This window comes from Lepus europaeus, chromosome 16 (genome assembly GCF_033115175.1).
Source record: "Lepus europaeus isolate LE1 chromosome 16, mLepTim1.pri, whole genome shotgun sequence".
NCBI classification, from domain to species: Eukaryota; Metazoa; Chordata; class Mammalia; order Lagomorpha; family Leporidae; genus Lepus; species Lepus europaeus.
Genome location: NC_084842.1, coordinates 71,733,242 through 71,754,794, shown reverse-complemented (window position 1 = coordinate 71,754,794; position 21,553 = coordinate 71,733,242). Strand labels below are relative to the sequence as shown.

Genomic DNA, 21,553 nt, shown 5'->3' with positions numbered 1-21,553 from the left:
GCTATAAGCCTCTCCAAACTTTGTGATTTCTGGATTGTCATAGTCTTAGTGCCCCATGTAGGGTCTGACACTTAACTCTGTCCTCCAGGCATGGCAAGTAACAGAAACCCACCAGTAGCGGAATATATCAATGTCCACCATGACAAGAGCCTGGAGCAGTGCTGGTATTGGTTACGTGGCTCAATGAGGTCTTTGGGGAAGTGAGGTCTTCCATCTTTCCCTTATGCCATCCAGCGTGTGTTTGTCTTTTGTTCATGTTCTTGTCAAGTCGTGGTCCAAAGCAGCTGCCATGATGCCAGGCATCACACTGACAATCCAGGCAAGAGAAAGGGGAAAGGCATCAGCCATGTCTGTTCCTTTTATGAAGAAAGCAACAGCTTTCCCCAAAGTCGCATCAGGTCACGTCTCATTTGCTGTGCCTGGATTACACACCCACTGGAGTAGCTACTCTCCCCTTTCCCTGAGCAGAGTGAACCATGCCAGTATTTTGAGGCGATAAGCATTAGATTGGATCTGCTTCTAAGTTGGCCATGTTGTCTTGCTTTTATGTGGCAAAGCAGGGGTGGCCTGAGTTTTCGCTTTCTGATGTGGGGCAGGAAGTGGAATTGAAGGGGGGGCCAGCGTCAATAAGGAACTTAGTGTGGAGGGTTTCATTCCAGTATTTTCCAGAGGGAATACTCTGTACACACTCACCTGCAGATGAGAAAAGCTATGTTTCTTTTGTGTCCTACGGTGGAGCACCCTTCTACCCATGTGGCCAACCAAGTATAACTAGTTGGGAAGTTCCTGGTTTGCCTGATTTTCCTTGCTTTTTTCTTCATGCACATTATCCTGACATGTGAAGGGAATGAGACGCGTTCCCAGGGAACAGGTAACTCGGCTCAGTATGGCCTGGAATGGAATCTCTCTCCCTCACTAAGGGGCAGTGCTATCCAAAAGGTTGGAGAAGCCAGGCACACAAGGAGCGCAGACGAAACGGTCGGGGCTATTGTTCTCTCTCTAGACCCAAGGATGCTGCTGCCTTCCTTCCTCCTAGCTTGCCGATGAGAAGGCACTCCTACCCAGATGTGTTTGGATCCAAGGCGGTTCCCCGGTTCCATTTCTGCTCTCCTGAAAACCTAGGGCAGGTAAGAGGCGTTTGAAGTTTTCACAGGTGCTTTGAAGTACCTCGGCCAGGTAAACACTGTCATCACAAACAACCCAGCTTTTAAGGAAGGTGCCTGAAATCCTAATTACTGCCTCCAAAAACTTTCTCCTCGTGGCAGCCACTCTGTTGCTTGGCGAAATTTCATTTGATCAGCGTTTTGAACACAACCCAAAGCAACTGTTTACAACTGGCTTTTCCGTGCAAAGGGAAGAAAGCTCTGAGCAGTTCTTCTTCCTGGAAGAAGCTGAGATGCAGCTCCTGACTCCGCTGTCTGACACCACTCACTTGACTTCCTGTTGTACTGCACAGTCCCAGACACCGACAGAGTAAGAGGTCAATGACTGCTCAGTGTCTTGTTCACAAAGCAATCAGGTAGCAGCAGAAAACCGCTAAGCGTGTGCTCATCTGTCACTTGTTTCCAACTTTTCTTTCCTCTCTCCTGAGGCTGGAATGTCTAAGAAGCCAGCCTTAGGAATCAGAGCCCTGGGTTCCAACCTTGACTTTGCTACTCGCTAGCTCTGCCCCATCACTTATGTTTTCTGAACCCCTTCTCCTTATTGACAAAGTGGACAGATTAAAATCCACCCCACGAAATGATCGCAAGTACTAAGTCACCTATTACATGAGAAAGTGCTCTGGAGAGTGTCCACCTGCAAGTTCAGAAGACCCAGCCCAAACACCTTGGGCAAGGTGGGAATGTGTTCACTCACATACTGAGAACAGAACTTCAGGTGTGGCTATATCCAGGGGCTTAACTACTGCCACCAGGTCTACCTTTATTCTGCTTCCTTCTGTATTGGCCTGATCTTCGGGTAGGCTCTCCCTCTGAGGGTGCTACGGTTTAGATGTGGTTTCCCCCAAGGAAGCTTGGCCACCAGTGTGCCAGTGCTAAGGTGATGGACCTTCAAGAGTTAGCAGGAGGTCTTTAGGGCAATTAATGGCATGCTCTCAGAAGGGCTGGTGGGACTCCAGTTCCTCTCTGGTCTCCTGTCCTGTGGTGTGATCCCTTGCTCTTTCCCATGTCACCCACCAGAAGGTCCTCACTAGGCGCACCCTGCTCTTAGATCTCCAATAGCGTGACCCCAACAAACGTGTTTGCGGTGGAATGTGGTTCGCCTCAGGCATTTCTTTGCACTAACAAAAAGAGACGACTATAGCATGGCTGCAGTTAACTCCAGGGTCAAGTTCAGCGGGAAAGAGAGGATGCATCCCTTCCAAGAGTCCCAGCCAAGGTGTCACGGCGGCTCATCCGCTCTGGATTCATCGCCTGCAGACCAACTCAAGGCTGTGCTTGGTCCTGCCTAAGCCGCCAGCCTGCCTGTTGCAGTCAACACCGCCTACTGGGCTGAAAGAGAAGTGATTTCTCAGGAGGAAACTGGGGTACCACTACCAAAAAAGGGGGAATGGATACTGTAAGGGTGAGGGTGAGGAACAAACACAAATTGTCCTTAGAATGCCATAAGAAGGAAAGCAGACATGGACTTGAACGCCGGTCCCGGGTATCAGAATGGAGGGCTGCTTTTCTTGAAGAGGTAAACTTGGGCTGATGGAGGAAAGTGCCAGCTGTGACACCAGCTGTGAACCTACATAACGCTCCCTTCAAGAGTCAAATGAAAATGCATTTTTTTTTCCAGCTGGATGAAAGATTGACAATGAGAAAGCAGCATATTACAGGGCGGGGGTGGCACCTGCAACTCAGGGCCCCTCAGAACGTGGGGCTGCGAGGGTGGGACGCAGGGAGCGAGGGGCGGAGGGCGGGGCAGCTGGGGCGGGGCCTCTGGGGTCCAGGTAGTCTCCTCCTCTGGAGTGGCTGACCCAGGCGCAGCTCCTCAGCTTGCGTTCACCCTGCCAGCCCCAGGCTCCTAAACCTGGTTGTCCATCTCTGGGTTTTCAATAAAATGATTCTAGGTGGGATTCAAAGGTCTGGAGATTTGTTTGCTTATTTATTTGTTTGAAAAATGATTGCATTCTGGGCCAGCGCTGTGGCATAGCAAGTAAAGCCACCACCTGCAGTGCCAGCATCCCATATGGACACCAGTTTGAGACCTGGGCTGCTCCACTTCTCATCCAGCTCTCTGCTGTGGTCTGGGAAAGCAGTAGAAGATGGCCCAAGTCCTTGGGCCCCTGCACCTATGTGGGAGACCCAGAAGAAGCTCCTGGCTCCTGGCTTTGGATCAGTGTTGTTCTGGCTTTTGCAGCCAACAGGGGAGTGAACCAGTGGATGGAAGATCTCTCTCTCTCTCCCTCTCTCTCTCTTTCTCTCTCTCTCTTCTCTCTGTGTAACTCTGACTTTCAAATAAATAAATAAATCTTTAAAAAAGAGATTGCTATCATTTTTTGAGAGGAAGGGTGAGAGACAGACAGAGCTCCCTAGCCTCGGGTTCCCTCCCCACATGCCCACAGTGGCCCAGGGCCTAGGGATTGAATCCAGGAACAAGGAACTCCGTCCAGGTCTCCCACACGGATGGCATGGACCCTACTGCCAGAGCCATCACTGCTGCCTCCCAGGATCTGCATTAGCAGGAAACTGGAGCCAGGAGCAGGACCCTGGAATTGAACCAAGACACTCAGATGCGGGACGCGGGTATGTTCACTGGTGTCTTAACTACGAGACTGAACACCTGCCCGCTTTGTTTTCTTTTTAATTAATACATAATCATCGCACAGATCTGGAGGTGCAGAATGGGGATTCAACCTGCGTATCTAACGTGTAATGAGCAAATCAGAGTGATTAGCATCTCTGTCGCCTCAAACACTTCTTGATTCTTTGTGTTAGGCGCCATCAAACTCCTCCTCTCTTAGTTCTTTGGAAAATATACTCGGATACTTCAAAAAGTTTGCAAAGACGAATTAAAAGCTCAGTTTATTTTGGTGCAAAAAGATGTTGAAATCCATGCAGACTTGTTTCTTCATAGGCATTTTCCATGAACTTTTGGAGACCTCTTATATGCATGGATTTCAATAGTTTTGCACCACAATAAATGTGTTTTTAAAAAAGATTTATTTATTTATTTATTCAAAGGTAGAGTAACAGAGAAAGAGAGAGAGGGAGAGGGAGAGAGAGAGAGAGCAAGAGCGAGAGCTCTTCCATCCACTGGCTCACTTCTCAAATGACTTTAACAGCCAGGGTTGAGTCAGGTTGAAACCAGAAGCCAGGAACCGTATCTGGATCTTCCACATGGCTGGCAGGGACACAAGTACCTGGAGCATCACCTACTGCTTTCCCAGGCACATTAGCAGGAAGCTGGATCAGAAACAGAGCAGTCGGGACTTTAACCAGCACCCTGACACAGGATGCTGGCATCCCAGGAGAAGGCTTAACCCGCTGGGCCACAACATCAGCCCCTAAATCTATCCTTTCATTCCATTTGCCATGAGCTTTCTGAAGTCTCCCGGCGTACCAAGACGTTCAACAAGCTTTCCTGCGGCCTGAGCTGGTATCCAGGGTCTCCCGGGGCCCTGGGGCTCTCTTGCTAACTCAACAGCCCACCCTGTAACTGGCTGTATCTGCTGCCACCGCTGTATCCCTCTTCCAAATGTGAACCCCTAAAGGGCTGGGGCTCATGCGGCTTTGAGTACGCGGTGCACAACAGCGGGCCGGGCATGGAATGCGCAGCTCTCAGTGAGCATTTGTCGAAGGAATGCAGCAGGAGAGCCAGGCTAGCAGGCAAGCTGCCTTTTCCCGAGTGGGCATTTCCGGAGAAGAAAGGCTGCTATTTCTGGAAAGGACCGCTGAGATTGAGAAAAGTTCATGGCTGCGAAAGAAGAAAGGACTTGGGGAGAGACTGCTTCCCCCAGAACGCACTGCCTTTGCAAAGGCTCCTCCATCTCTTAAGTAGTAGCAATGACAACAAGATCGGCACTGGTGGTGCTGTCCCTGTCACCATTCGAGGCAGAATAATGTCATCATTTCTAAGCGCCAGGCACTAGGCTCCCACACTGCGTGCGATGACCTCCTATGATCTTGACAAGCGATCTTGTGGGACGGTGAGCCTCATGTGCCCATTTCCCAGACACCGCAAGGGCGGCACGAGGACTGAGGTCGCTGGTGCAGCACACAGTTAAGCGGTGGTGAGGCTGGGGCTCTGCAGCCCGAGCGTACGGTCATCAGCGCACCTGCGCGCACCTCCCAAAAGTGCGGAAGAAAACATCACTCCCAGCTGCCAGGGGCTCATATCCACCTTCAACATGGGTCAGCAACAATGAATCCAGGGCTGAGGAAATCAGGGGAAAACGCAACACAGAGCCCCATTGTACACCTCTGAGATTCTGCTCTGGCTCGAGTTTGTTCCCCTGCTGTGTGCCAAAGGTCACTGGTTACGTCTGGCGGGAGCCCATGAAGTCACGGAAAGCAAGACTTGGCAGAGAAGTAAGTGATGGGGAGGGTGGGGCTCGCGGGGGCAGAGGAGGAGGAGGAGGAGGAGGTGGCGGCGGCGAAGCAGTTCAGCAAGGGACAGTCCGGCTGGCTCTGCCTGCCTAACCCAGCCCAGTGACCTTCCCTCGGGCTGACCACTCCCCTCGGCGGGCTGCCCTGGGCTCCCACAAACAGTCCCGGCTCCCAGAGTCAGCCTCGTTCCCGTGTCCAGCTGGGTGCTGCTCCCCACTTTTCAGGCGGACAATCTCTCTTGGACGAGCCGGAAAGGTGGGTGCCAGGTTGAAGTTCCTTGTCTGTCCTGAGCGTGCGTGTTGAGAGTCGGGAGCTGAGTGGAGCAGCAGGACTCCGCTGGGCTGAGGAGCTGCTCCTTTCCCGGAGAGAGAGGTGCACTTAGGGCAGGGGCCGGCCGCTCTGGAGGGGGTGAGTGGGGGCCTCGCAGGGCGGGGAGGAAGGCAGGGAGGTGGGGGCAGTGGGAGGAGGCAGAGACGGCTTCACCTTTGGACCTGCCAAGGCCAGTCCAGGAGGACTTCAGTGTGAGGAAGGCTGCCTCCCTGGGTGCTGCGGGGTCTGGGTGTGGGAGTGACCAGGGAGGAGCAGCTATGTCACAAAGGTACTGCTTAGGGATGGCATGGAGCCCAAGCCTGGCCAGCTCCCCCTCACTGCCAGGCCCGGTGTTAGAGCTCAGGAGGGTGGCGATGAGCTGGGAAGGAGACAGAGGCTTGGTGGCCTCCTCCGATTCAGAACGAGGGCTCCCGTCCTCCTTCTCAGATGACCCTCTCCCCTCCTTTAGGCCTGTGCACAAAGCTGGGCTTCCAGAAGCCACCCGGAGGCTCACAGCTCGAACTGGGTGGGAGACCGTGGGTGAAGGAGGAGTTGCTGGCAGGTGGCTTCCAGGGAGGGAAGAGTTCAGAGTTTACCTGGGTTTGAAAACTAATTTGGTTTTAAAGTTTTGTTTTTTGAAAGGCAGAATCTCTCTCTCTCTCTCTCTCTCTCTCTCTCTCTCTCTCTCTCTCTCACACACACACACACACACACACACACACAGATTTTCCAGCTGCTGGTTTACTCCCCAACTGCCAGCAACAGTTGAGACAGGGGCCAAGCTGACGCCAGGAGGCAGGAACTCCATCCAGGTCTCCCACTTGGCTGGCAGGGACCCAAGTATCTCAGCCATCACCTGCCACCTCCCAGGGTGTGCAAGAGCAGAAAGCTGGAGTGGACACAGAGGCAGGACGCAAACCCAGGCTCTCTGAAGCGAGAAGCCAGTGTCCCAAGCGGCGGCTTAACTGCTGCGCACCAGCGCCAGCCCTTGTGTTTGCTTCAAGAGAAAAACATCTCTGTGCAATGTCCCAAGCATTCTTGGAAAAGAAAGTGCAGTGACACAGCCCAGACCGTCTGCGTGCCAGGCTTTTAAGGAAGAACTTTGCAAGCAGCACAGCCCTCCCGTGTGGCAGGACAGCCACAGTGGGTGGGGGCTAGGGTCTCTGCTGATGGACAGCTCGAGGCCGTGGCCAGCAGGGTTGTCCCCCTCCTCCCCGGGCACTCCCCAGAAATGCAGTAGTGGGCCCACATCAGGCCATGTCAGAGGCGGCTCACTCCAGGTCCCTTTCTCCATCTCTCCTTCCTTTCCGGCTGCTCCTTCCTCCTGTTGCCCTGGCTTCCCTCGCATTGCTCTGCTGAGGGTCCCGAAATCTCTCTCTCTCTCAGCAGCATCTCTGATGGCAAACTTTCCAGGAGGGGCTCTGTGTAAGTGCCCCAGCGGACAGCCACGTGCCGTGGGACTGAAACCTTGGGCTTAGAGCAGAATCACCCTTTCAAATCCTGCCCTCAGGTGCTTAGTGAACGTGGAACTTGGGCCAGGACACCTGCTGCTCTGTGCCTCAGTTTCTTGCACCTTAGAATGGGGCTAAGAATGGCACCTACCGTGCAGGGTTCTTGCAAGGACTGGCACGTGCAAAGTGCTCCCAACAGGGCCTGGCACATGTGTGTTCCCCAGCTGTCAGCAGTTCTAAGCGTCTCCTTTAAGCCACAGGCCATGCTTGAAGGTAAGTCACGTTAGCCCTATGAGAACACTGAGGCCCGGCGAGGAAGCAGGCCAGGCTGTGGTCTGTAGCTGAGCATTTACTCTGCTACCCTATAAAAACAACAATCACAGTGAACCCTAGAGGGACAGGGGCGGAGTCAGGCTTTGGACGCAGGAGGTGAGTTCCAGCATCCGTTCTCTACATCACCATGCTAAGCTGCCTTTCTTTCTTTAAAAAAAATTTATTTGAAATAGTTACCGAGAGAGAGTGGTCTTCCACCCACTGATATACTCCCCAGATGGCACAACAGCCAGGCAGGGCTGGGCCAGGCAGAAGCCAGGAGCCAAGAGCCTCATCCAGGTCTCCCATGAGGGTAGCAGGGGCCCCAACATTTGGGCCACCTTCCGCTGCATTTCCCAGGCCACAAGCAGGGAGCTGGGTTGGAAATGGAGCAGCTGGGACATGAACTGGAGTCCATATGGGATGCTGGTGTTGCAGGCGGAGGCTTTACCCACTATGCCACAATGCTAGCCCCACTAAGTTTCTTTTCTGTAATGGCTATGTGAAAAATAAATACAGTAGTCCCTGGTATTCAAAGAGGACAGGTTCCAGGGCCTGCCCCTCCCCCCCAACACACACACTTGGATACCAAAATCTTCAATTTCTTTAAGTAAAATGGCACAGTTTTCATATAGTGGATGTCCACACCAACCCCCCCACCCCACCCCATATATTTCAGGTCATTCCTAGATTACTTTTAATATCTAACACAATGCAAATGCTATGCTATGCTGAGGGTTTTATTTAATATTTATTTATTTATTTGAAAGGCAGAGTTTCAGAGACAGAGGTGAGAAAGAGAGAGAGAGAGAGAAAGAGAGAGACAGGTCCTCCATTTGCTGGTTCACTTCCCAATTGGCCATAACGTCCAGAGCTAGGCTAATATGAAGCCAGGAGCTAGGAGCTTCTTCCAAGTCTCCCATGTGGGTTCAGGGGCCCAAGGACTTGGGCCATCTTCTGCTGCTTTCCCAGGCCATAGCAGAGAGCTGGATCAGAAGTGGAGCAGCCAGGATTTGAACCGGTGCCCATATGGGATGCCGGTACTACAGGTGGCGACTTTACCCGCTATGCCACAGCGCCGGCCCCGTGATGTTGAGTTGTTATACTGCACTGGTCATGGGATGATGATAAGAAAAAAAGTCTGTATGTGTTCTGTACAGATACAATTTTTAAAAAAGATCTATTTATTTGAAAGGCAGAATTATATAAAGAGGAGATACACAGAGAGAAAGAACTTCCATCTGTTGTTTCTCTCCCCAAATAGTCACAATGGCCAAGGCTGGGCCAGACTTGAAGCCAGAAGTCAAGAACTCCATCTGGGTCTCCCATGTGGGTGGCAGGGGCCTAAGCAATTGGGCCATCTTCCACTGCTTTCCTTGGCACATTAGCAGGGAGCTGGATAGGAACCGGAGCAGACAGGACATGAACCTGTGCTGAGATGGGATGCTGGTGTCAGATGGGTGTGCCAGAGGCCAGCTCCCCAATTTTTTAATAATGTTTTTGGGCCAGTGCTGTGATGTAGCAGGTAAAGCCACTGCCTGCAATGCTGGAATTCCATATGGGCGCCGGTTCTAGTCCTGGCTGATACACTTCCAAATGCGCTCCCTGCTGTGGCCTGGGAAAGCAGTGGAAGATGGCCCAAGTCCTTGGGGCCCTGCACCCATGTGGGAGGTCCGGAAGAAGCTCCTGGCTTCTGATCGGCTCAGCTCCGGCTGTTGTGGCCATTTGGGGAGTGAACCAGCGAATGGAATACTTCTCTCTGCCTCTGCCTCTCTGTAACTCTGCCTTTCAAATAAATAAGTCTTTAAAAACATATGTATTTTCCTTCCATAGTTGGGTGACTTTGCTAGAGTGACACCCACAGGCACAGAGAGCCTTTAAGTAGGAGTCCTTGGAAAACAACTCCCGGAGTTTGTTTTTCTAAACGGCTCCAACTTTGTGGTTGGAGAAGGCCCTTGAAAATGAAGCTGACCTTCCAACCAGCATTAATCCTAGCGAGCAGCCCTAAACATCAGGAAACACGAAGGGTCTTCGCGAAGCTCGTGGAAAAGGGGTGCTACACAGAAACTACGTGTGGAGTTCAAAAATTGCTTGCCCTAAATAAACTCATCTCTTAATTCGATTTTCCCGTGAACTTTCTGAAGTACCCACACGGCCTGGCTTCTAAGATCCGTGTTAGCCCTCCCCATGATCTTCAGGGCTGCGACCAGCCTCACTCTACAGGAAAGGAGCCCGAATCTGGCAGGTGCATTACCCCACCTAGTCACAGGCAGTGTATGCCCGAGGTGGGATTCAAGTGTGTATTCCATCCCATAATCCCTGGCTCAGCTCCAGAAGCTCTGATGGAGCTTAAAAAAAAATTGGCCAGCGCTGCGGCTCACTAGGCTAATCCTCTGCCTGCGGCGCCAGCACCCCGGGTTCTAGTCCCAGTTGGGGCACCGGATTCTGTCCCGGTTGCTTCTCTTCCAGTCCAGCTCTCTGCTATGGCCTGGGAGTGCAGTGGAGGATGGCCCAAGTGCTTGGGCCCTGCACCCGCATGGGAGACCACGAGGAAGCACCTGGCTCCTGGCTTTGGATCGGCGCAGCGCACTGGCCGTAGTGGCCATTTGGGGGGGGGGTGTGAACCAACGGAAGAAAGATCTTTCTCTCTGTCTCTCTCTCTCTCACTGTCTAACTCTGCCTGTCAATAAATAAATAAATAAATAAATAATCAAGCCTGCTGAATGAGACAGTCTTAGGCTCAGGCCTGGGCATCTGATTGAACAGCCTGACTCTGCTGTGCAGCCGCCACAAACACCTGTTAGCGCCATCTCCTCCTCCAGTGCCAGATCCGAGTTTCCAGTCATCTGCCACCACCCACTGTCTCCTTTCCTGGGCACCCACTGGGTGCAGCCAAGGCTGGACGGCCTGGCACCACTGCCCACCCATGCCGTCTCCCCTGCTGGGACCCCGAGTCACCCCAGCTCCCTCTGGCTCGCCCCTCCCAGTGCATCCCAAACACACGCCCCCTGTCATGGTTTTCGGCTCCGATTCCAGCTGCAGCTGCCTAACCTGGGGCCCTCTGTCTGTGTCTGTGTCCATTTCTCTCGTTCTCCCTCCCTGGACTACTTCCATTCCCCCTCTCCTGGCCTCCCCAACCCCCATGTCCACTCTGCAGCCTTTCTCCCGCCAGACTCAATGAGCTTTGGGGGGAAAAAAATCTCATCACTCATTTTTCTGCTCAGAATCTCCACCAGCACCACCCCCAGTTAACAGGCACCCTCCCCAGCACAGCAAACCCTGGCCTCGGCCCCTGGCTCAGAACTCCCTTCTCAGTCTCAACTCCTGCCTGGTTAGAGAGGTCATGTCGCAGCCACACTGTTTCCCCCAGCCCTCAAACAAACTGCCCATTCACAGCCTGTGAGCGTGTCAGTGCCTGCCACGGCCTTCTGACTGGCCTGGCTGGAAAACTACTTACCTGTGGAACCCAGTTCAAAAGCCACCTCCTCTGGGAAGCCTTCCTGGAGTGCCCGAGGAAAAGGAGCATTATGTCTTCTCCAGCACAAGGTTCCTCCTTCAACCAAAGGGTTGTGCTGGGACCGTTTGGTGACATCTGTCCATCAGCGAGCTCCTCCTGGGCCAGTTACACATTCGAGGTCTCCTATGGCCGGGGGACAGACCAGACCAGGGGCTGGGGACACCAGGGAATGAAATGTAGTTTCTGTCTTCAAGTGGCTTCCAGTCCACTGACTTAGCAGGGACCTGGGGGACACTTTAGAGGGAAGGCACATTGTGTAAAGAGACCAGGCAGGCAGGGCCCCCGGTCTGTGTGCAGGCAGGAGGCAGAAAGAGAGGGGTGGAGAGAGGTGGGAAGGCCAGGAGGAGCTGTCTGGAAGGGTGCGGGGACCCCCCACGCAACCTGGGACTCCCGCCACGACAGGCCAGAGACCCCAAGTCGCTCAGGTCCTGTTGAATTTCCTGAGATTGGGTTACAGCACCCAGCACCTGCTGGCTAAGCAAGCTCCCTGGGGGCTGGCGGGGGGTTGGCTCTGACCAGGCTGGGTTCCCCGGAGGAGACTGGATGTTGCAAGTGACGAGGCTGGGGGACGCCCCGCAGGTGCTCGACCCCGGCCATGCTGGCGTTGGTGTGCTCCTGCCTGCTCCTGGCGGCCCTCCCCGCCGACACCTGGAGCGGCCCGGCCGCGGCGGAGCTCGGCTCAGACACGGTGGAGCAGATCCGTGACACGCACGCCAAAGTCACGGAGATCTGGCAGGCGCTCACGCAGCAGCGGGCGGCGCAAGGCGAGCCGGCCGGGGCGCTCCACGCCGTCTGCCGGGTGCAGCCGTCGGCCACGCTGGACGCCACGCAGCCGCGAGTCAGCGGCCTGGTCGTCTTCCGGCAGCACGGGCCCGGCGCCCAGCTCGAAGCCTTCTTCGACCTGGAGGGCTTCCCGGTCGAGGCCAACCTCTCCAGCCGCGCCATCCACGTGCACCAGTTCGGGGACCTGAGCCAGGGCTGCGACTCCACCGGCGCCCACTACAACCCGCTGGCCGTGCAGCACCCGCAGCACCCGGGCGACTTCGGGAACTTCGCCGTGCGCGACGGCCGCCTCTGGAAGTACCGCTCGGGCCTGGCCGCCTCGCTCGCCGGGCCGCACTCGATCGTGGGCCGCGCCGTGGTGGTGCACGCCGGCGAGGACGACCTGGGCCGCGGCGGCAACGCGGCCAGCGTGGAGAACGGCAACGCGGGCCCCCGGCTGGCCTGCTGCGTGGTGGGCGCCAGCGGGCCCGCGCCCTGGGCGCGCCAGGCGCAGGAGCACGCGGAGCGCAAGAAGCGACGGCGCGAAAGCGAGTGCAAGGCCGCCTAGCAGGTCCCCGAGAAGTCCGCGCGCCCCGGACGCCCCTCTGCGTTGGAGTTTCTCCCTGGCTGCGGCCTCCCCAGCCCGCTCCCCCATGCATGCAAAGAAACCCCCTTTCCACCCTGAGCCCCCCAGCTGCTCTGAGCCCGTTCACCCTGGGGGCCTCCCGGGCACCCTGAAGTCCGTTCCCTATGCCCCACCCATGCCAGCCCCCACCCCAAGAGCCCTGAGACCCCTCCTCGGATGCCCTCCTGAGGTTGCCTAGGGTCTTTTCTCTCCCCTCCCCACCCCGCGCCTGCCAGCCTGCGCCCAACCCAGCGTCTTCAGCTGTCTCCTATCCACGGCCACTCCACGGGGAGCTGCCCCTATGGGGGCTTTGGGGGCGTTTAGCCATCTTTGCCTAGCACATTAAAACGCAGCAATTCAATCCTGCATCCTGGGATCTCCATCGTTTTGTTCGAGGCTTCAACTTTTGGGGGGAAGGAGAGGCTGTGAGCGAAGATAGACCCCGAATCGCAGCGAGCTGCCTTCTCCTCTCCTCCCCACGCTGGTTAGCCACAGAACCTGGGCTGCGTCCCGGGGAGAGCCAGGCTCCGTGGGTTTGCCACAGGCGGTCCAGTGACCATAAGGCTGGAGCCACTGGCCTGGGAGGGAATGGGTCCTGGCTTCTCATTGCGGGGAGTGCAGTGTCAGGTGCATCCCAGAGTCAGGGCCCGAGCCTTGTGACTGGGCCGGTTGCAGGGGCGGTGCCCTGGGCAGCCGAAGCTGGGTGCCCGCGCCATGCCCTCACCAGGCCCTCACCAGGACAAGCAATCTTTTTTTTTTTTTTTGACAGGCAGAGTTAGACAGAGAGAGACAGAGAGAGAGAGAGAGAGAGAGAGAGAAAGGTCTTTCTTTTTCCGTTGGTTCATCCCCCAAGTGGCTGCTACGGCCGGCGCGCTGCGCTGATCTGAAGCCAGGAGCCAGGTGCTTCCTCCTGGTTTCCCATGAGGGTGCAGGGCCCAAGCACTTGGGCCATCTTCCACTGCCTTCCTGGGCCACAGCAGAGAGCTGGACTGGAAGAGGAGCAACCAGGACAGAATCCGGTGCCCCGACCGGGACTAGAACCCAGGGTGCTGGCGCCACAGGCGGAGGATTAGCCTAGTGAACTGTGGTTCCAGCCCAGGAAAAGAAATCTTGACAATGGCACATGGAAGGGGTGAGATCCAAGGGCAGGCTCGCTGGGGCTCTGCCCTCTGTCTTTGCACAAGACAGTCTGTTGCATAGATGAGGATGGTCTGGCACGGCTGCTTTCCTTCGCTGAAGGCGAGGGAGCACTTTGCAACCTCGGGGGTGAGGGAGTCCTACCTCCTCACTGTAGCTTTCCCAGCCTGGCTGTGCTAGCAGAAATGGCTGGAGTAGGAAGCCTTGTCTCACCACCAGAGTGTCAGGAGTGAGCCAGAGGGTGGCGGGCAGCAGGCCAGCAAAAGCACAATGAGGCGGCCATGGGTCTGGAGACACTGGGAGTGTCCAGTCTACATGCAGACTGGGGTGGCCATGGGTGCAGAGGCCACGTCTTCCCACCGTGTCCCCTTCTCCCTCTCTCTTGGGGGGTATTGCTGGACAAAGGGTTTCTGGGTGGGAAATACATGAAACTCCTTCCAAGGTTTTATTAGCCAAGGTGATCGGAGTGGGGAGTCCCCAAATAGCCCCCTTGGCCAGGGCCAGGAAGAGTTCTCCTGGGATGTTGGGGGCGGGGCAGTGGCGGGGTGGGGAGGTGGGGTGACCTGCGGATGCCGGCTGCTTCCGAGGGACGCCTCTGAGGCTGCTGTGTTCCGGCTTGTCTGTTTCTCTGTGGCCTCCCCACACACAGACGCTAGTGCCTGCCTTCCTGCCTACCCGCTACTCAGAGGCAACCCCTAGCTCTCCCAGGCTCTCATAAGGCAGAGAGTCGGAATGAACCTCAGCCAGAAACCCATCCCCAGTGGTTATTTTTACCTCTAATGAGGACTAACTTGTTATTTGCAAAGTCTTTCCTTGAACCCAAAGGACAACGGGAGAGAAAGGCTATTGCCTGGTGACTTGGCTCCACCAACTGGTTCCAACTAGTTTGAAATAGTAACTTGAACCTCACAGGTCAGCGCTGGAAGGGAATCAGACAAGGGGAGTCTGAAAATAGCCTGATCTCAAGTGGACAGGTTTGCCTGTCCCTACAATTAAAAGTTGTGGAAATGAGGCAGCAGGGACAGGAACCCACAGGGAGAGGAGTCAAATGCCAGACGCCCACCCTCTACTCTGTGGCCTAAATACAGCTCATCCAGGACCGTTCAGAGAGCCGCGGACTGGAGCTCCCCCTGCTTCCCTCCTGGCTTAGCTCCTGTCTTCCCTACCCATGGCCCTGAGACTAAACAGAAGGACCCCGTAGCAGCCCTGTTCCACTGCCATCCCTGAACGAGAAACGAGATTGGTGTGAAGACACGCAGGAACAGGAGAGCGACTCTCAGCTCACTGTCAGGAGTGCATTCAGCTTGGCTCAGGCCAAAAGGCCCGCTCGCACCCCAGCTCTGCCACGCCTGCAAGCTGTGTGACCTGAACACGACACTTAGCATCTCTGAGCCGGAGTTTTCTGTGTGCAGTGAGCTCGTCACACTGGCCTGTTTTGAAGGCTAAATCAGGAGAGGTGGAGTTCACGCATCGCATCCACCTACTGAGGATGCAAGAGACGTCTCTGTCTACCTTGCACGGTAGTGAGTGTCATATAGCTAGAAGGAATCAAGAGATGGGGAGGTTGACAGCCCTGAGGTTTCTAAGAAGGCTGTCTGCTTCCAAGAGCGACTGGATATGATGAACTCTGTGACGTCAGCCCTTGGGGAGAGGGAACCAAATGAGAAGAGAGGGCTGTGGGCCACAAGGCCAACATCTGGTTCTCAGCCCCGACCGTGACAGGTGCCACCGAGGCCGTTCACGGGACCCCACTTGGCCCCTGGAGTCTATTTTTGCTCCTCGCCTCTTCCAGATCTATTTTGCTAATCTCCTTATATTCGCTGTTTTGACTCCCAGCCAGCTTGCTAATCAGTTTGCCTGTTTGACTCACAGGGTTTGCATTTGTCACTGGGACTTAAACACACACTTGTTTTGATTTCTTTTTGTAAAATTAGAAGCGTTTGATGTGATGATTCTACCTAGACACAGCTGGTAAAGCGAGAAGAATGCTCACGTTTGCATAGTTTAAACACAATGTAGATAATAATTAGAAATGCTATCTTTAGATGTTTAGGATAAGCTTTTTTCTCAGAATGGCAGGCAAGTTTTTCCAAGCGGTGCTTTTTACTGCATATGTACAGAAATACCAAAAATGTAAGAAAATAGAGCAAATCAGGAGTGCGCTGGTCAACTTGAAAGATTGCAGGAAATAAACCAACTGATTTTAGATCCGTCTTTTTTTTTTTTTTTGACCGAATGCATAAAGTCTTTACGTTCTCTATATTTTTCACGCCTTCCATATGATCAAATAATTTTAGGTGACAGATTGCAACTGCTCCGCTGCTGCAGGACGCAGGGAGTAACGTTCAGCCTCCGTCCAGCCTGCAGTGAGGCTGCGGAAGGGGAACGGTGCAGGTAATAAAGATAATGAATCATCTCTATCAGGAAAATGATCACATTTTTATTTCAGGTAACAAAAACCATACAGTGATGATGCATGGTCATCATAGAGCCCAAAACAACAAGGTCTGCGAACGACTGCAAGTGACTTCTTCCTTTTCAATAAAGCTGTCAAAGACCAGTGAAGCTGTTTTTTTTTTTTTTAAAAGTCAATTGTTTTCAATGTAATAGGTTATCACTGGCCACAGCCAAGTGCCCAAACATATTTTTAAGCTCACATAGATCCTACACAGTCAGACTTCTTAGTCATATGCATGCTAGCATACACAGCTGTAGCCATCAGTTTAAATTGCTTCCAGGCCGGATCAACTTGTTTTATTTTGTGTTTTTGTGAGCAGCCGTAATATCGAGAGACGAGCCCTCTTCAGTTTCCTGCTTCTCTTTCTAATTAGATTCACTTCTGAGCCCCGGATTGCAGCTCTTGGATCTTCACTTTTTTTTTTTTTTTTTTTTTTTTTTTTTTTTTTTTTGCCTGTTTGGAAAAATATCTTGGGGAAACAGGAATTTATTACAGCAGTGAGCTGGGGGTGGGGCTGTGACTTTTTGACATCCCGCCTGGAGCCAGGCTGCAGGTGCCCTCAGTCTTTAGGAAGTGGGAGGAGTCGTCCACATGGAAGCTTCCAGAATGGAGGCCGAGGGAGCAGGTGCACCGAAAGGGACCCCTTTCAGAGAGAAGTTGGGTGCCAAGTCACCCACAAGGCTGCAGAAGTCAATGAAGCCAGGATGGCTTCCTGTTCACCAGGGGGGCAGAAAAGCAAGAGGTCAAAGATCATGCTGTGGTTGAATTAATTTTTATTTGAGCGGCAGAGAGAGAGAGGGAGAGGAGAGCGCTCCTACCCATTGACTCATGCTCTGAATACTTGCAACTGTGAAGCTAGGCCGGGCTCAAAGCCGGGAGCCAGGATTCGAATCCAGGCATTCTGATATGGGATGCGGGCACCTTACCCGCCTTCCTCACCACCAGGCCCAAATGACTGCCTTTCAAGGGACAGGGATGACGGGCAGGAAGCTGGCCTCTGACGTTCCTCACAGGACAGACTACTTGTTTCAGCCCGTGTGATGGACTGCAGTGCAAATAGGCCCAGGAGGAGTAGCGTACCGGATGTGCCTTCTACACGGGAGTAGCTGACTCAAGAGCCCCTTCTACAAGTGGGAATGGTGGTGGTGGTGGTGGTGGTGTGTTTGGGAATGAGGGTACAAACAGGAGCCCTGACCGGCAAACCACCCCAACGTAGGCAAAGGTTGCCAGCCAGGGCTGAGCTGAGCCTCCCAGCCCCAGAGCCCTCTGGCAATCGCTGTGGGAGCCACGCAAGGCAGGAGTCCATGGGGAGAGGGAAGTGTGCAGGGGAGGTGTGGAAAGAGGAGTCGGGGAGGAGAAATGCTGGCTTTACAAACACCGGTCTGTTTCCACAAGGCCTTTGTTACAAGCAAGACAAATGCCCCTATGTCAAAATCCACACCTCAGAGCTCGCAGGTCCAGAGCGGCCACAAGAAATGCAGTGTGCAAACACGCTTTCATTGCGAGACCTGTCAGCTCGAGTTCGCTTTCCCAGGCTGCTCTGCATTTGGTTGGCAAGTGAGCTGGAAAAGCAGTGGAAGGACAAACACACGGGAAGAGGCAAAGCGGGCTGGGAACGTCCCACCTCCCACCAACAACAGAAGGCAGTCCCGAGGGAGCCGGGGAGGCAGGGAGGGGACACGGCAGCTTAACTATGGCTGCTTCCTACAACTCTCAACTCATCAGTCACCTGGCATTCTTGCCTTTTAAGGGAGGAAGACCCTGGGGGTGGGGAGGGAAGACGACGCAGACAATTACGTGGGTGCTCAAACCCGCATAATCCCAACTCTCACACCATCCCAAGATGTGAATTTTGAGAGACTGCGTGTGCAGAGGCGATCCCCTCCCCAAGTCCAGAGTCAACTTGGATGAACTTAAACCCTGCCTGGGGGTCCCCGCCCCTGAGCCAGGCATTAGGTTAGACGGGTGCGTGACCTGGTCACACCGGCAGGTGATGATTCGGACCCATGAGATGTGACCCTGGGGATCCTGGGGGTGTTGCAGCCATCTTGCTATTGTAAGGAGTGGCTGGCAGAGCAGGGAGGTGACCAGATGGCTGATGACTTTCTTGGGAGAACCAGTCCTAGAGGTCTTACCTCCGGAGTTCTCGTGATGTAGTGGAAGTCATCTCCTTATTGTGCAGGTTCCTCTAAGGGTGACTTGGACTCGAGTGTCATGATGGATACAGGGTGTTCTGGGACAGCGTGGGGCAGAATTCTGCACAATTTCACCGTCACTCTTTAACCGTAAGTAATCACCAACTTTCTCTCATTTGTCTGCAGAACTGAAGAAGCAACCATGCCAAAGGTGGCAGTGTGTCACATATGTTCATGGAGTGCTGTCACGGTGACACCTGTGACATGATCAACTCATTGGCTCCCGTTCCGCCTAATAGCACAAGACCCGCCCCCCAAGGCCAACTGCGATCACTGAGTTGAAGTTATGGCTCCCTACGAGCCACACCTGTCTGGGACTTGCTGCGGGCTTACCCTGATGTCATGTGTTGGAGTTTATTATAAGCCCTGCTTTCCAGGAGGTGATGGGTGCTCCCTGGAGAGGTGCACCTGGCCGACCGTGTGTCAACACCGGAGCTTCTGCAGGAGCCGAGCTGCCTCTGTGTCGTCAATGTATGACATTTGCATGCCTTTTCCTGCGGCAGCTCTGCTGTCCCATAAGGTGAGGCTGCACATTTGCAGCCAGTTAGGGCCCAGTTCAACAGGAAATGCCCTTCTGTGCCTGCTGGCCTGTATAAGCTCTGCAGTTACAAAAGTGATGACCCTAGGGGGACACTGTGGGCATGGACAGGGGACAGGCTGCCACAGAGCAGGAGCCTTGGGGCCCTGTTCAGGAGCTGTTGGCACCAACAGTGCCCTAACTCCAGCATGTCCCCATTTCACTGGCGGGGGGTGGGGGTCACCTCGGGCAGGTGGGAAGAAGGCAGCTGGGGGCCACCCAACTGGCATCTGACAAAGGACTGGGGCCCTTCTGGTCTGCGTGTGCCTTCCCTAGGTGCGGGGCAGCTCCAGGTCTGACCGGGCTCCCTTTCTGCCCGCAGAGTGGAGCCCAGGGATACAGACTGGCAAGGAGGAAGTGTCGGCCTGGCTGGCCACCCCTACACAGGTGCCGCACCGTGGATCACAAGCCTGGCACAGACATGGGGCTTTTAGGAGCACTGTCAACCTTCCCACCCAGGGGCTCTCTCTTGGTCACAGAAGGGCTGCTCAACGCAGACATCCTGGTGGTCGGAGGCCTTCTGGGCTTTGCACCCTGGCATCAGGCCTCCTAGGGGACAGGAACTGAGTTCCGCTCCCGGAATCATGTATGGTTTCTAAGCTTCTGCAGCCCCAAATGCCACCTACGAAAGCTCATTTTAAACCCCAAGGGAAAGCCGGGGAGGCCAGCCCTCTGCACCTGCGGCACCAGGCTGTAGTGTTACTATATTGTTTTTCCTCTCCCTTTTCCCCTCCACACAGCCCCAAGTTCAACATCATTATCTTTCAAATCCCAGTCCCCGGGGACACAAAGGGGTGGCAGACTTAACACTGGGCCAGAGGGCCAAAAGCTCTGAGGTTGCAAATGGTCCCGGAAGCAAGACCAACTCTAAAGTAGCTAGCTTGCTCCTCCAACAGAAGCGGCCCTAAAAATCCTCCATGCAGCACAGGCCAATGGAGAGAACCAGCATTTCCAGTTTCTAGCTCTCACCACTGCTCAGACACAAAGGATGGGGGCACCACCGAGAGTCCCCTGTCCCCACCCCCCAGCACTTCAGATCAATGGATCCTGCCCGGCACAGGCTGGGTAGCCCGGCTCCAGCAGGCAGCAAGCAGACCTCAACAGGGGCCGGGGGCTGCACCTGGCAGCCCAAGCTTCCGGCAGCTCAAGTCCCTCTCCACCTGCTAGTAGCGCCCTGACAGCACGGCAGGCAGGATGCCAGGGACACCCACGCCGAGGTCCTGGGGGGGAGGGGCTATGCACATTTCTGCTCAATGACACCTTTCTCTGCCGCCGCCCACCCCCACCGATTCCAGCTCTTCCCCTCATTTGGATCGACAACATCAAACGCTAATAGGAACGCGTCTCATCTCGAGATAAAACAAAGGCCGACAGAAAGCCACCATATGGCACACACCACAGACATGCCTGGCCACGGGCACAGCAGCGCAGCTTCGGCAGAGAGAGAGGACACCGAGAAGCCTGAGGTCCCGCATTTAATGACTCAGGGCCTTCTGCCATCATTAGCTGGTTCACAGGTCACAAGGGGTCCGGGGCTTCTCTGGCCTGCAGGCTTTCCCTGGCGCCTCCAACATGTCATTGCCTCCAGTGCTTGGCCTCTCACGTGCCTCCGGCCCCTGGGAGCCCCAGGCCATCTCCCAGGGCGGGAGCTTGGGTGGACTCCGGGGTGTCCAGGCGAGACTTCAGGGGCTCCCCGTGGCTGGCGGCGCCGGGGGCGGCTAGGCCCACCTCGCTGCCCTGCCCCTCCACACGGGGGCACTCTCTTCCGATCCCGTCTGCTCCCGGGGCCAGCTGCCCCGCTGTCAGTGTCAGGCTCTCCCTCCCCAGCCTCTCTTCTTCATCCTGCTCAGAAGGCGCCGGGGGCGAGGCAGACTGAAGGCGCTCGTGCTGGTTCCCGGGGCTCGGGTGTGCGGGGGAGCGGAGAGCAGGACCCCCAGCATCCTCAGGGGCTGGCACCGCCTGGGCAGCAGCCGCACGGCTTCCATCTCCTTCCAGCTTCGGAGCCTCCCCTGCAAACAGAACAAAGACAGCCGGTCGGGGTCGGTGGGCGCTCTCCACTCTCTTCTGGCCTCCCATCCGGCACTGCCACCTAGCCTCCTCCTCTGAGAGAGAGGATGGCACTTTGTGGGCCCGGTGGGTGCAGGGCACTGCAGCAGAGGGGACCGAGCACCCACAGGATGGACCCCAGTCACCAAGCAGGCCGCCTTGCTGCCCACTCCCCAACGTTGCTCCTTGTGCCCACCGCAGACTGAAACCCAGCCCACCTGGGGCTCTTTAGTAATAGAGACGGTTCTGGCTACCTTCAGCGAGGGACACAAAAGGACAATGCCTCCCCAGCTCTCCGTCAGCCCCTCACTCTTGGTTGCAGAAATCTGATGTCTCTTCAAGTTCAAGTAAAATACCACCGCCCCCCAAGCCCCTTCCTGGAGGGCAGTGGCAGACCACGGGCTGAGTGCTGGGCTCCGCTCCCTGTCTCCCTACTCCCTGGCTTTGTAATCAGGGTGACTGTCCGGCTTCTTTTTCTCAGATACAAAGTGCGGCTCAGGACCCGCTGGGGTCTCTCCCAGACCTGCCGACAGCGGTGCCTGGCGTGCAGCCTGGAGGAGCGAACTCTTAGCCTGGGCATGGGCGTCCAGCGCCACACACTGGGTTTCCCCAGGAGCCAATCTGTTCTGG

The 21,553-nt window shown here is 55.2% G+C and overlaps 2 protein-coding genes across 2 annotated transcripts in view; one reads left to right on the top strand and one right to left on the bottom strand.

Moving 5' to 3' along the window:
* The first annotated feature begins 5,561 nt into the window (after positions 1 to 5,561).
* Positions 5,562 to 13,039, top strand: SOD3 (superoxide dismutase 3). The gene is made up of 2 exons (XM_062213062.1): positions 5,562 to 5,789; positions 11,703 to 13,039. The coding sequence occupies exon 2, from the start codon at positions 11,719 to 11,721 to the stop codon at positions 12,451 to 12,453; it is 735 nt and encodes a 244-aa protein (XP_062069046.1). The 5' UTR covers positions 5,562 to 5,789; positions 11,703 to 11,718; the 3' UTR covers positions 12,454 to 13,039.
* A 7,298-nt stretch (positions 13,040 to 20,337) lies between these two features.
* CCDC149 (coiled-coil domain containing 149) overlaps positions 20,338 to 21,553 on the bottom strand; it is an 89,861-nt gene continuing 88,645 nt past the window's right edge. Inside the window, exon 12 of the mRNA XM_062212945.1 lies at positions 20,338 to 20,886. Coding sequence (XP_062068929.1) covers positions 20,477 to 20,886 — 410 coding nt within the window. The 3' untranslated portion in view covers positions 20,338 to 20,476. The remainder of the gene's footprint in view (positions 20,887 to 21,553) is intronic.

Bases quoted from the DNA above. Each gene is read 5' to 3' on its own strand.
- SOD3 (XM_062213062.1), top strand. From the start codon at position 11,719: ATGCTGGCGTTGGTGTGCTCCTGCCTGCTCCTGGCGGCCCTCCCCGCC.